The 14,692-nt window shown below is 43.7% G+C and overlaps 2 protein-coding genes across 14 annotated transcripts in view; both read left to right on the forward strand.

Moving 5' to 3' along the window:
• Window positions 1–14,692, forward strand: part of LOC307074774 (NACHT, LRR and PYD domains-containing protein 3-like) — a 78,905-nt gene that overhangs the window by 39,538 nt on the left and 24,675 nt on the right. The gene's annotated exons all lie outside the window — the stretch shown is intronic.
• The window catches only part of LOC307074772 (NACHT, LRR and PYD domains-containing protein 3-like), a 408,596-nt gene that overhangs the window by 30,550 nt on the left and 363,354 nt on the right, over window positions 1–14,692 (forward strand). For 2 of the 12 annotated variants that reach the window (XM_079735096.1, XM_079735107.1), the window contains exons 1-4: window positions 4,877–5,435; window positions 5,620–5,695; window positions 12,654–12,750; window positions 14,501–14,584. The exons of 2 other annotated variants lie outside the window; for them this stretch is intronic. In XM_079735096.1, the coding sequence (XP_079591222.1) occupies window positions 12,668–12,750; window positions 14,501–14,584 (167 nt within the window). In that variant the 5' untranslated portion in view covers window positions 4,877–5,435; window positions 5,620–5,695; window positions 12,654–12,667. Of the gene's footprint in view, window positions 1–2,357; window positions 2,457–4,876; window positions 5,436–5,619; window positions 5,696–6,507; window positions 6,544–6,901; window positions 6,961–7,386; window positions 7,466–12,653; window positions 12,751–12,859; window positions 14,585–14,692 lie in introns of those variants that run through there. 8 more of the 12 variants (XM_079735100.1, XM_079735092.1, XM_079735103.1 and 5 more) reach the window with 8 other exon arrangements.

Below are 14,692 nucleotides of genomic sequence, written 5' to 3' on the forward strand. Positions count from 1 at the left end.
CACACACACACACACACACACACACACACACACACACACACACACACACACACACACACAATAGATCCCATATCGCATCTTTGAAATATTCAAGGACTATTAATCTTGTACTCTATTCCTTACCCCCCTAAATATGCCACTTGTCATGATCATTGCACCTAACAACATAAACTGTAGACATACATTACAGAATAATGGACATTTATGGTACAGCGGGGGGCGCATTGCTCTTGTAGCAATATTCACAGCCATAGTTGTTGCCAATGAAACCCATCCGGTTTTCTGTGTAGTGATAGTGATGAGACACAAAGAATAGATATACATATATTCTTTATACATGTTTTAATAGCTTACAACTGCTGGTCCCGGCCCCACGTTGTTCAGATCACCAACAGCTGTTCATTGCTTATTCCTTGGAGACCCCGTTTTTTACATAAACTACTACTAATGATTATAGTGGGGCAGCAATGTTAAACATGATAATAATAGAGTGATAGGGTAAACGCTGTGAAATTATAACATACATGGTCGTTGGTCCGGTTGGTGTTTCACGGCCCCCTCAGCATGTCAGGATATCACTAATACCATACTAGTCATCATTCAGATATAAAAAACAGTCATATATTGTCATAGTCATGATATATCTGAAATATAGCAAAGGTCTAAGAAATACTTACAGCAAGTCAGCATGTTGTCGTGGGATGGGTCACTGCTTCCACAAAAGACTTGCCGGTATGCTAATCATTACCCCACACCCACCTGAGTCATCGGGCCCTAGCCAATAGACACAGGGCATCCCTTATCTGCGGCACGGGTAGAGGATTCACACCCACCCCTCCACCGCGGGGTCATTGCCATTTACCGTTGAAAATGAAAATGTAAATACCCCTAAAAAAAGTAACGACTGATAAAAGCTGTCTTAATTAATAGAATAGTAACATAGTATTATAATAGTTAGTCATATGTGAGATCCGTCTTTTTAAAATGTGTGGCTTTTTATAAACACGTTTCCCTCTGGACCGTTTGTGAAACCACCTTTACCACATAAGGATATAACCCATATATGTGTCACTACACGGTTAATTATGGTGTTTTTCATATCAAAATAATGCTCTCGTCATGAAATAGCTGTATTAAGAGGATTCATAGAATAATATATTAGATAAAACTTGATTACAATACACATTCACTCACACACACACACACACCTACAAACACCCACACACGCACGCACGCACGCACGCACACACACACACACACACACACACACACACACACACACACACACACATACAAACACCCACACACACCCACACACACACGCACACACACACGCACGCACACACACACACATACAAACACCCACACACACACCCACACACACACGCACACACACGCACGCACACAAGCACGCACACACACGCACACACACATGCACACACACACACGCACACACACGCACACGCACACACACACACACTCCTCTGTCCCAGTGGGCCATACCCCCCACCCTCTCGCCCACTCCCCAAACCGGATGTAAGCACGCTCCCAAAACCTCCACACAGGGATATGTGATTAACTACTGGTATTATTATATTATATATCGGCCTATATATTACACATATTCTATAAGGCAGACTTTACAGTTGGCTCAGTGAGCTGTGTGCGTGTGTCTTGATCCGCCCCTGGTTTTCCCATTCACCTGCCTGCCACCCTGATCACTCCCAATTAACCCAACCACCTTCACCTGTGTTTCCCCTATATCAGTCCTTTCCTCCCAAACATTCCCGGCCAGATTGTCTCTTGTGTTTCACAGTGCTTTCCCGCGATTCGAATCGTGACCTACCACCTATCCTGCCTGCCCTCTGATCCTCGCCTGTCTGACTATCCTGCCTGCTCCTGACCCCCGCCTGTCTGACTATCCTGCCTGCTCCTGATCCCTGCCTGTCCGACTATCCTGCCTGCTCCTGATCCCCGCCTGTCTGACTATTCTGCCTGCCGATCCTGAATCCGAATAAACGATTGACACTGTTCCACGCTCTTCGCCAGTCTGTGCACTTGGGTTCAGCTAAACGCTCAAGTTTCAGTGTGTGTGTGTGTGGGTGTGGGTGTGTTGAGAGTGGATAAGTGTATGAATGCATGTAACCGTATTTGTTCAGGAGGAGGCACTGTTGCGCCAAATATGTCCTGGAGCCACGTGATGACGCCACTACCTTATAAGGGGGATGTTACCCTCCTCTCTCTCCGTACCCGGGTAGCGTTCGGTTTCCCAGAAAACACGTGACCCGCGCTGAGAGGGCCGGCCCCTCCTCTCTGTGAGTCAAACCGCTTCAGCTCGGTTACTTCCTCATCCGGAAGTTCTGTTCTTCAGCTCTAAACGCTTTAACTTCCGTTTCTTCCCTTACATTTATAACTTTATACCGCATAGGACGCATTTTATTAGATGAGTAGATAAGGTAAGAAAACATAATAGACAGTTTACTACCGTTTTTATCGTCTTTAGGTTGCTGGTATATAATAATGAGTTTACTGTAGAGAATACAACGTTAGTTCATGTTTCACTGATTTTTTGACCCGTGTGATGAATTGAACACTGTGTTCAGGGGTTGACACTTAGGTTTTAAAAGCGCTTGCCCATCGGGCAAGTACAGGTCATGTTCAACTTGCCCGAATGTGATGTTCTCTTGCCCAAATTATAATGAGAATCGTGAACGGGCCTCTTTTTGCCAGGCACCCGGCCTGGTTTTGGGGGGCTCAGAAAACTCATCCTAGCTCAGACTGAAGCTGAATGTTTGCTTCCACACATGTTGGTTTAAAAAATAACAAACTTCTCTTTGTTAACTTATTTATCGAACGGTCACATCGTGCCATGAAGTGATTTCCGTCCACCGTTGCAGCCTATTAAAGCTATAGCCCAGTTATATGTAGACCTGCATGATTTTATGCAAATGTACATAACTAAATGTCAGAGGTTGTAGCAAAGATGTCTTTTTTAATTTCACGTTTCTTGTAGCTCTAACTGAATAATCACAATCGCGTTTCTAGTAGTGTTGTCAGTCACGATACTGGATTTTCTAACTTCGATACTATACCTGGAAAAATATCGATATTCTTCGATATCAGGGGAAAAGTTTTTTTCAGGAAAGAACGTACTCAAAGTAAATAGAGTATATCTCCACAACTGCAAGGACGATAATGTCATCTTTGTGCCAAAAGAAAGATTGTTGTGCAAGTGAAATATTCAATGGGGATGATACTTGGTTAAAGTGAATAAAGCCATGGAACACGGCATAAGTGGAAGATAACATTTCCACCTGAAATAATTGTCAATTGGTCGTTATCAGTTGGGAGCGCTGTCTTACTATGAGACACAAATAAAGGTAGATATCTTACAATTTTGATACTTGACACCTCTATTCAAAGTTCAGGGCAAATATAATCGAATGCACCAAGCCAAACACTCGCAAATACACATATGGCCACTAGATTGCGCTGAAGAACATGTTTTCTGATTGAAGGCAATTTACCTTTTTCTTAACAAACCTTCTCTGTCATTGATTGTAAACACCATGTTTGGTTGCAAAATTTGGCACAGACACTGGATTATCTGTTTATGGTGGTTTTATGTGATCAGAATCAACTTTGTGGACAAAAATCACAAAAGTAAAACATTTTTGGTTGTTAAGAAAAGGGGGCGTTTCTTCTTAAGTCCTTATTTGCGAGTTTTAGTCACAGAATGAAATGGTTTGGACTGTTGGAATAAGTGGAGGCTCAGCTTTCATATAATATATAGTTTGTGCGGGTCCAAAACCGTGTTCTTGCATATGACTTTCCTTGGTAATTTGCCTCAATCCAAAGTACTTCCAAACCGCACTCCTCCATCACTACTCCATTTCCCTTCTACCTAAACCGTTCGCGGAGACGCTGCACTTGAGATGCTAGCTGTGTTGGCTAACCTTTAGCTAACACCTTCAGATCTCTGCCAGAGACCGCACTGCGAGTGAGTGACAGGAGGCGGGGCTATATTCAGGACAGCGAGTCTGTTAACTCGCTGTCCAAGAGAAGAGAAGAGAAGACAGCGCGCTGATCAATTGCAAATACTTCTATTTTGTGTGATTTTGCGGAACAAAAGGTTGTTCTGCAGTTTCTAAAAACACTTGAATAAATAGCCTTCATATTAACATCCACCCAAAATCCACTTGCCCGTTCAGGCAATCAGAAATCAATCTCAACTTGCCCAAATATTACTTATAGTTGCCCCGGGCACGCGGGCAACCATTAATGTCGAGGCCTGGCGTTCAATATTTATGTGATATGTGTTCATAGCGACTAGCGACAGTCCAGACTGTTGCTGGACTGTACCACTTTCTCAGGGGGGTTCCTGTGGGTCTAACCTTGATTCCTATGGCTTAAACCACAGCTGGGGCGATAGAGGGAGAGAAAGACTCGTTGGTCATAAGAGGATACCCTATCGATGTGTTGAGCTTCACCAGTTGATTTATATGGGATCTGTGGTTCAGTAAAGTGACAGAATTCACACTTTGTTCCAGTAGAGAAATAACTCAAACGTTCTTTACTTTTTTTAATTTTACCACAATGCATTTTTTAAGTCTTTTGTATATCTTTTTCGTGTTGTAGTTTAAGCACAGTTACAGTCTCCAAGGTGTTTAATTCTCATCTCTCAGTTCTCATCTGCTGTACACATCTGTACTGTAGTGAGGGCAGTGTGGTTATGTTGTGGGGTTCATATTGACGGTCTATGACGTCCATAATGCTTTAGTGTGACGCAGTCACAATGATCTCTCTCAATAAACAGCTAAAGTTCAGAAGGCAAATGAAGTGATAGATGAGTTCTGTTTGTGTCCAGGTCTCTCCAGTCTACTATGGATGAGGAGAGAGAGGAGAGGGGTCCTACCTCTAAGACCACTCTGTCTGGGGAACATGGCCCCCGGAGCAAAGCTAAGAGATAAGAAGAGGATCTCTGTCTGTGACTGATGTCCATCTCAGAGCTCAGCAGTGATACATCATGACTACATCATTAGTCTGAGTAAAAGCTGTGTGTGTGTGTTGTTATTGTGTCTTGTTTAGTTTTGTAGTATTTATTCTTCTTACCTGGGACTACAGGGGGAAAAAAGCAATTTGCTAAAACCTGGTGCAATGCATCTCTCCTTGCTCTAATCAAGGTTATTGTTTCTTTGTACATTCTCCCTGTTTAAATAAATGGACATTACATGTGTGTGTTTGTGTGTGTGTGTGTGTGTGTGTGTGTGTGTGTGGTAACACACAGGAAGTCTCTCTCCTCCCAGGGATGCTAGGAGGCCAGGAGACATGAATAACATGGCAGGACACATGAATAATAACAAGATGACGACAAGGAGGTCAACACAGTCCCACATGAGGACTCAAGTCCTGATCAATAATAAACAGTAAAAAATGTAATTGGATTCATCAGAACCTAAAGCAATAAGAAAAAATAAACAATTATTGCTCAAAATACGACCAGGCAGTAAAAGCTGAATGTGTGTGTGTGTGTGTGTGTGTGTGTGTGTGTGTGTGTGTGTGTGTGTGTGTGTGTGTGTGTGTGTGTGTGTGTGGTTCGTTTGGCACCTTTCTGAATAGCTGCCTGTAACGTGTGCAGCAAGACGAGGAAGCAAGAAACAGGAGAAGAATCCTACCCAACAAGATGACTCAGATGGTAAATATGCTCTTGCGTGCAAAACAAAATTACAACTAAGAATTAGGTTTACCTTCCAAATTAACTGTTGATATGATATCCTGTATTTACTGTTTTGTAGCGTCTTAATATTATATATATTCATTGTTAAATTGGGACTACTGTTTGTTTTTATAAAAACTAAAAAAACGTTTTCTATATCACTTTAATTGTGTGTGTGTGTGTGTGTGTGTGTGTGTGTGTGTGTGTGTGTGTGTGTGTGTGTGTGTGTGTGTGCGTGCGTGCGTGCATGCGTACCCTTACTCTGAGTATTCTGAGGACACCGTACTCAGTACTCTGCTCTTCTGAAAAGTGAAATCATCCATTGTATAAATTCGACTGATCTATACGTTCACAAAGCAAATCAAGTCTTCCTATAAACAAGAGGCTAAACTGTCTTTAGAGGATGGAGGAGGATTCTACTTGGAGGAGATCAGCAGAAACAGAATAGAGGACGCACATTTACAATGTTTATGAGTCTCTTTATTTATAACACAATATTTATGTTCCTGTGGGTTCGGCTGTAAAGAAGGAGCTGCATCAGTGACTTAGTCTATCTACGTGCTGTTTGACCTGTCAAGTGTCTCTTTGTTTTCCTCTGCCTGAGCTTGTAGACATCAGAGCTCTCTGCCTAGCGTTCATATCTAACAAAGTTATTGTTCTTCATCACTGAGTGAAGTCAAGGAACAGCAGCCAATAGGAGGCTAGTCTGAGAGGAGTGTGAACTGTGAGGGGAACTGGTCAAACTGGTTGGTTCACAACATCATTTCGTTATAATGTGTCAGACGGTTTGTTGTGGCTCACTTTATTACAGCAGGAAGAAGACTAAGGTACTGTACTCCACTCTGATCCGTGATTCATCATCAATATGCATAACTTATATATGAATAGGAAGAGTACTATTTTTCAGTAAACACAGATGGTTAAAAGCATTATTAAATGTTACATACATGTTTGAATTGTAGCATTCTTAAAACCTCTCACTGTGTCTTTCTGTCTGAGCTTCAAGACATCATAGCTCTCTTTATATTTGAACAAAGTCTTAATCACTGGGTAGATCCCTCAAACCCCATGTGTGACAAAGAGTGTGTTAGTGTGGGACAATGAGGGACTCGTTACCAATGCGAGAGACATTCTCTCATTTTGCTTCACATCCTATTCAGCGTTGGACGTTGAATTCAAGTAACTCTCTAAGAACAACCTTGCCCCGGCTTTACCCAGTTCTAAGGTGTTTCACCGTCTTTGCTGTGAGTGCATATCTTTTTGTTTTTTTCCTCCTGAATCTGCGTAGCGTGAGACTTTGTGGTGACTGGATGTTCTGTGCTGGGCGGAGCGAACGGTGACAGGTTCATCTTCACTCAACCCTCATGTGTGCGCAGTTTGATTGACATCAGACACACCCCTGTGCTGGCAGCCTTCCCCGTCGCTTTCGGCTTCAGTCGAGATTTTAGAAAGGCGTCTGTCCTGCAGTGGTTTGGCTTTTTAAAACCAGAGCCAATCAGAATGCAGGACATCCTCTCAACATGTTGGAGGTGGGACAAGGGTTAGAGATGCTGTGTAGTCCCGCCTCGAGCAGGACACCTGACACATGTACAGTGATGTCATGGAACAGTAGCCAACAGGAGGTTAGTCTGAGGGTTAACTGGGAGGGGAACTGGTCCAACTGGTTGGTCCAACTGGCCAATAATTTCCTTGTTACGGAGTCTGACAGTTTGGTGTGGCTCACTTCATTACAGCAGGGAGAAGACTAAGGTACTTTTTTCTGCTCTGATCCGTGATTTATCAGTATAACTTTGAATCTTAGTATAACTTTGAATCTTATCAATATGTTGAGGGTTAGTTTTCTGGAAAAAAACATGGTTTAAAACATTAGTAAATATATGGTTGCATTGCTATTTGCCAAATGTAAATTTGTCATTAAGGAGCAGGTAGGGGTTAGACAGTACAGAGACAGGTCATTAAGGAGCAGGTAGGGGTTAGACAGTACAGAGACAGGTCATTAAGGAGCAGGTAGGGGTTAGACAGTACAGAGACAGGTCATTTAGGAGCAGGTAGGGGTTAGACAGTACAGAGACAGGTCATTAAGGAGCAGGTAGGGGTTAGACAGTATAGAGACAGGTCATTAAGGAGCAGGTAGGGGTTAGACAGTACAGAGACAGGTCATTAAGGAGCAGCATAATTGTGATGGGTGATAGTCAGGAAGACGGCCATCTTGGTCAGTGAAACGTCATCTTGTACCGGGTCTTGTTCTCTGTGGGCCTGCATCACAGATCTAGTTGTGATGTCATACCACATAAGGAAGTCCATACATGGTCCTGACTTCAGAGCAGTTTAACCAGCACAGGGAGCAGTTGGTATGATAACCGCACGCGGAACTTGATCTGGTTCATCATTTCCTTGTTATGAGTCGGACAATTTGGTGTGGCTCACTTCATCAGAGCAGAAAGACGACTACGGTACTGTAGTCCACTCTGATCCATGATAGATCAAAAATATGAATACCTTTGAATCTTATCAATAGGGTGATGGTTAGTTTCCTGTACAACCGCATGGTTAAAAACGTTAGTAGATGTATGGATGAATTGCTATTCGTCAAAATTGCTATTGAATAACTTAAAGATTCCTGCTCTGTAGAATGCTACATGTTAGACTGTGGGCTTTGGGGATCTAACCCAGAACCTTCTAGCCTGGAGTCAAGCGTCAGGTTGAAGTTATAATGACTCCTCTGATTTAGGATTTGTTCTGAAGCATGGACAGAGCTCAGAGCTCTCTGTCCATGCTTCATATTTTAATAAGCTGATTATTATTCATCACTGAATGAGGTCATGGTTCAGCCGCCTATTAGAGGTTAGTCTGGGAGGTGTATGAACTGGGAGGGGAACTGGTCCAACTGGTTGGTTCACCATTTCCTTGTTATGAGTCGGAAAGTTTGGTGTAGCTCACTTTACATTTACATTTAGGGCATTTAGCAGACGCTTTTATCCAAAGCGACTTACAATAAGTGCATTTGTTACAATAAGTACATTTGTCATAAGAAGTGAAACAATATATCACTGTCGGTACAGTAAAGATGTTCATAGAACCAAGTGCAAGTATTACAATCGCTAGGCTAACCCATTCCCCGTGTAAAGCAACGATAGCAGCTACTGTAGATGCTACACAATTAAGTACCTTGAATAAGTGCAATGTGCAAGTGCCAGGACGTACAACATTCAATGGTGGCTGTGCATTGGTTTCTATGCAGAGTCGAGATGAACTCTGAACAGGTGAGTTTTGAGTCTTTTGCGGAAGCTGGTGAGCGACTCTGCGATCCTGACATCGGTAGGGAACTCGTTCCACCACTGAGGTCCCGAAACAGAGAAAAGTTGTGACTTCGCTGATCGACCTTTGCTTGCTCTTAGCGATGGCGGTACCAGACGTCCAGCTGAGGTAGTTGAGCGGAGGGATCGAGCTGGGGTGTGTGGCTTTACTAATGCTTGGAGGCAGGCAGGGGCAGTTCCATCGACTGCCTTGTATGCCAGTACCATCATCTTGAATCTGATGCAAGCTATTACAGGGAGCCAGTGGAGGTCTCGTAAGAGGGGGGTTACATGTGAGAACTTTGGTAGGTTGAACACGAGGCGCGCTGCCGCATTCTGGATGCGCTGTAAGGGTTTAATCGCAGAGGCAGGGAGTCCAGCCAGGAGCGAGTTGCAGTAGTCGAGGCGGGAGATGACCAGTGATTGGACTAGAAGCTGAGCTGCTTCCCTTGTGAGGAAGGGCCGGATCCTGCGGATGTTGTAAAGTGCAAATCTGTAGGATCGGGCCACCGCAGTGATGTTTGCGGTGCAGCATAACTGATTGTCCACTGATTGTGGCAGTTGGAGAAGGAGAAACAGTGATGTTCTCAACAGTGACCAGTAAGTCCATGTGTGGGCAGTCTTTCCCTGGTATTAGGAGTTCAGTCTTGTTGAGGTTAAGCCTCAGGTGATGGGCAGTTGTCCAGGTGCTGACTTCTGCCAGACATTCAGATATGCGTGTTGCAATCAGGGCTTTGTCAGATGAGGGAAAAGAGAGAAATAGCGTGTCGTCAGCATAGCAGTGATAGGAAAAGCCGTGGGATGTAATTACAGAGCCCAGAGATCTGGTGTAGAGGGAGAACAGAAGAGGCCCAAGTACAGAACCTTGAGGGACACCTGTATCAAGCGTGCAAGGTTTGGACAAGGAGCCATTCCATGTTACTTGATAAGTGCGATTCATCAGGTAGGATGTGAACCAGGAAAGGGCAGATTCAGCTATGCCAAGTTCGGCGAGAGTGGCGAGGAGGATCTGGTGGTTCACAGTGTCAAATGCTGCAGACAGGTCAAGGAGAATGAGAACCGATGAGAGGGACGAGGCTCTGGCCGCACGGAGGGACTCAGTCACCGTGAGGAGAGCCGTCTCAGTGGAGTGTGCTTTTTTGAAACCTGACTGGTGAGGGTCAAGTAGGTTGTTAGATGAGAGATAGGAGGACAGTTGGTTAGCGACGGCACGTTCCAATGTTTTAGAGAGGAATGAAAGAAGAGATACGGGTCTGTAATTCTGGATGTCAGTGGTATCAAGGGTTGTTTTTTTGAGGAGAGGCTTTATTCTGGCAGTCTTGAAAGACGTTGGAACAATGCCAGAAGTGAGGGAGGAGTTAATAAGTGCTGTGAGAAATGGCAGGATGTCGTTTGACACAGCCTGGAGGAGGGAGGAAGGGATAGTGTCCAGGGGGCAGGTGGTGGCATGGTTAGATGTTATAATTCTGTTGACCTCGTCTGAGGTGAGAGGGATGAATTGGGTAAAGGCAGAGGTGGGGGTGGGGGGAGGGAGGATGGTGGCAGTGATAAAAGAGGAGCTAATGTCCTTTACTTTCTGGGTAAAGTAGGTAACAAAGTCATCAGCAGTGAGGCAGGAAGGAGGAGGAGGGGAGGGAGGGTTGAGGAGGGAAGAGAACAAGGAAAACAGTTTCCTGGGGTTTGAGGCGGAGGAGTTCATTTTGGTCCGGTAGAAGGCAGATTTGACTGTTGACACAGTGGAGGTGAAATCAGAGAGAGGAAAGAGATAGTGAGATAGATCATTAGGACAGTCTGATCTCTTCCATTTCCTCTCAGCTGCCCGCAACTCTGCTCACTGTAGGAAGAAGACTAAGATACTTTAGTCCACTCTAATCCGGGATAGATCATAAATATGAATAATTTTGAATCTTATCAGTAGGTTGATCATTTTGAAGATTCCTGCTCTACAGGATGCTACGTGTTAGACTGTGGGCATTGGGGATTGAACCCAGAACCTTCCAGCCTGGAGTCAAGCGTCAGGTTGACGTTAATAATGACCTTTCTTCTTGTGTCTTCTTGTGTCCTTGGGTGACTTTAAAGGTACTTATGATAGTGTCACAGCCCGGCTCAAAGGAATGACATGGAGGAGACCACACATGGCTTTTAGTTTAACAATCATAGTTTATTTAACCACTTTAAAGTAAAGTATGTTAAATTGATGCATGTAAATCAGTAATGAGTGCTGTGTGTGGATGAGTGGAGAATGTGATGTATCTGCAAAGCTAACCCAAAAACCTAAACAAACCATACGTCAAAGGAGAGAGCAAGTGGCTGACTCCTACAGTTAATATAGCTGAGGAGCTCAGCCCTCGTGGGTGTTAGTCATTACACTGATCACTCAATCAGGAGGTGTCAGAGGGCTGTCAGAGTTGTTTTATTTGTAGTGCGGTATTATGATTTCATTATTTAGACAGGAAGACGGCAATCTTGGTTAGTGAAGGTACTTAAACGTCATCTTGTACTGGGGGCCTCTATGAATTCTCTTTTTTGCAAAGGAAATTTCTTTTCCTATGGAGATGGAAGTGCTTGGAGGAAAGGTGGTTCAAATTCTAAAAATGCTTAGGAAAGGAGCCTCGCTGCTTCCTTTAACCCTCCTTTAGCATAGGTTACTCCTGAGCAACCTTTGCGAAAGGAAAGGAGATAGTGGTATCCCATAATGCTTTACGGTGGCAATATTTAAAGCAATATGCCACCGACGAAGTTTACCGACTCTGCGAAGACGCATGAGAGACGATGAGATACTAATTCCAGAAACATAATTATTTGAATATAAATGAATTCAGTTATTGCTGGTTAGTGAGCACATAAAATACACCATAAGAAAAGAAAATGCCAACTTCACATTTAAGAAAGACTACTGGGGGCAGTTAATGTCAACATCAACGTAAGCTTACCCTCTTTTTTTTCACATGTGAATTGGAATTAAAGTGGCCTATTCCCGTTGGCCAAGTCCGACCTAAGTGATTCTCACTGTTGGCGATAACCTGATTGAAATCAACACAACCAGAACCCATGGATCAAAGAGCGCTTGTTTTAGTCAATCTTTGGAAAATTGTAGTTTCACACTAGAGACGCTTGAGGTCAGCAATACCCCCCGTCGCGCAATGACGTCGGTTAGGAAAAGTGGAGTCAAATTCATTTTAAACAGTGCTGCCTTTCCCTATGTTCGAAAGAAAGCACCTTTTCATCTCTCCTTGACCCGATGACGTTTTCCACAAAGGTTAAGGAAAGGAAGCATAAAGGTTAGGATATTTGACAATTCGTAAAGGCCATGGGTCTTGTTCTCTGTGGGCCTGCATCACAGATCTGGTTGTGATGTCATACCACATGAGGAAGTCCATAGAAGGTCACTTTGAGACCTTCTGGGTGAATGGATGAAAAGTTGGAATATATTAGAAACGTCTGGGCAGCATCTCCACATCTTTCCCCTCCTTGAGAATGAGAGGGTCTATGAATCTGCGTCTAGGAAAGACCATCCTGCCTCTCGTCCAAAGTTAACAGAGACAACGGCCCCCTGTGACCGGAAATACGCAGCTCATATAAAAGCAGAGAATAAACACTGAGTGGCTGTAGAAACAATATGGAGTTGTGTTTGTGTCCAGGTCTCCAGTCTACTATGGATGAGGAGAGAGAGGAGGGGGGTCCTACCTCTAAGACCGCTCTGTCTGGGGAACATGGCCGCCAGAGCAAAGCTAAGAGGTAAGGAGAGGATCTCTCTCTCTCTGTGACTGTTTTCCACCTCAGAGCTCAGCAGTGATACATCTTGACTCCATCATTAGTCTGAGTAAAAGCTGTGTGTGTGTTGAAGCCCAGAGCAGCAGCAGAAGGCAGACTCCCCTGGACCCAGCTGTGTCTCCAAGAAGAGTGACTGGATTTTGGAAAGAATTAACTGTTTTGAACCAAGTTGAGAATCTATCAGAAATTATAAAAAAAAAAAAAAATCTATCAACCTCCATATAAATAAAAGGTTGACCGAGCGTTGAAGCTGGCCTTTTGCTTAAAACATGAACGGTCGGATATAGAAACCTATTGTCTCACAGCGCCAAGATCAGAATTACAAATTTGCCCTCTCTCCAGATCCAAGTTCTGCAGCTCAATTGGCCCATGATTAGCACATTAAACTCATTCAAACGGCACTTTAAACAACAAGCTTATTCTTTCAAAATAATGGTTGAACACATAACTACTCGACCAGATCAAGAACAAACAAGAAACTTCTCAAAATACCAAGATCAGGATTAAGAAATCACCTCAAGCAGTGCCCCAACCAAGAGACTTATCTATTCAAAAATGCGAGAAGCCTGTTTTCTCAAAATGCCAAGATCGGGATTAGAAATTCACCATCATTGGTGCAGGAACTGCAGCTCAACTGGTCCAAAATAAGAATTGAAAATTCACTAGTCGGCATCCCAAGGAAGCTCTTCTCAAATAAAAAAAGAATTCATCCACAGTAATGAATTCTTATTGACAACCCAACTCCAGCTGGGATATTGTCAGAAATCCAACAGGTCTGTCCTCATAAACCTGCGGGGCTGCTTGCACTGTCCTATTGGAACTTTCCCACTAATTCGTTCCTCTAGAAGACAGCCACAGGACGTACAGTAGGCCTACTTATTTTTATACCAATAACAACAACTCGTATCAATTTAGAACCACAAAGCGTGTTAGTCAGTCCAAACCACAGAGCATTTATGGTTATGTGCGCGCGCACGTCAATCTCTCCTGGAGCTCCCCTATTTCTCGCTCTCTTTATCTATAACTTTGGTTCGTTAAATTGAAGAGACACTTTACCTGCCGCTCAGCCTTCAGACGGGGCAAGGACAGATCAAACAACTTTTTTTGAATATTGGCAAGCCAGCTTACCTGTTGTTATGAGCTCTGGTTGTGTGATCCGCCAGCGCCCCGTCCTTCGGCCCGGAGCTGGTGTTTCTTTGTTCTTGAATCCTGTTTGTGACGCAAAATATGTGGTAGAAAATAACCGAGTTCTATCACTTCAACTAACTAAGAGAGCAAAAGAAATCGAGGGGTCCGGAGCAAGTATGACAAAAATACTTTATCGTTAAAAAGGCAACAACAAAGCCAAGTAGTTTGCAAAGCACTGCCGGTTAACAGATCCCGGCCTCTTTTTTAGCCTCACCTACAAAGCTGTTTCTTGTTTGAGGTGTCCGCCCACGGCCACCCATGGCCGATCAGTCATAAATTCCTTTAAGCGAGTGGTCGGCAACACTAATCTATGAGGTCAGCACGCATTGACCCCATAGCCTCTGGCGTCGTGGTGCCTTCTAACTTACGCTCTGACCCCAGACTCTTTGACTTGGCATGGTCCCCAGACCGTGCCAAGTCAAAGAGAAGAATCCAGAGGCGCTTTAGATGTTTTCTACCATTAGATATATAGGCCTAATGATAATCATGGTTTACCATAGAATATAATCACTAATTTCTTCCATAGAGCCAGCTGTGTCTCCATGAACAGTGACCACTCTATGGAACAACCTTGGACATTTAAAGATGGAAATCGATCTATTGAGAAGAGGTGAGGACTTAAAGAGTGACTGGTTGAGGCAGAGATTGAGATTGGTTGAGATTATTTTTAGGTGGAAAAGGGCTGTTTCAGTGATGTGGTTGACATGGTGAATGAGAG

This window comes from Pollachius pollachius (assembly GCF_949987615.1).
Source record: "Pollachius pollachius genome assembly, chromosome: 4".
Lineage (NCBI taxonomy): Eukaryota > Metazoa > Chordata > Actinopteri > Gadiformes > Gadidae > Pollachius > Pollachius pollachius.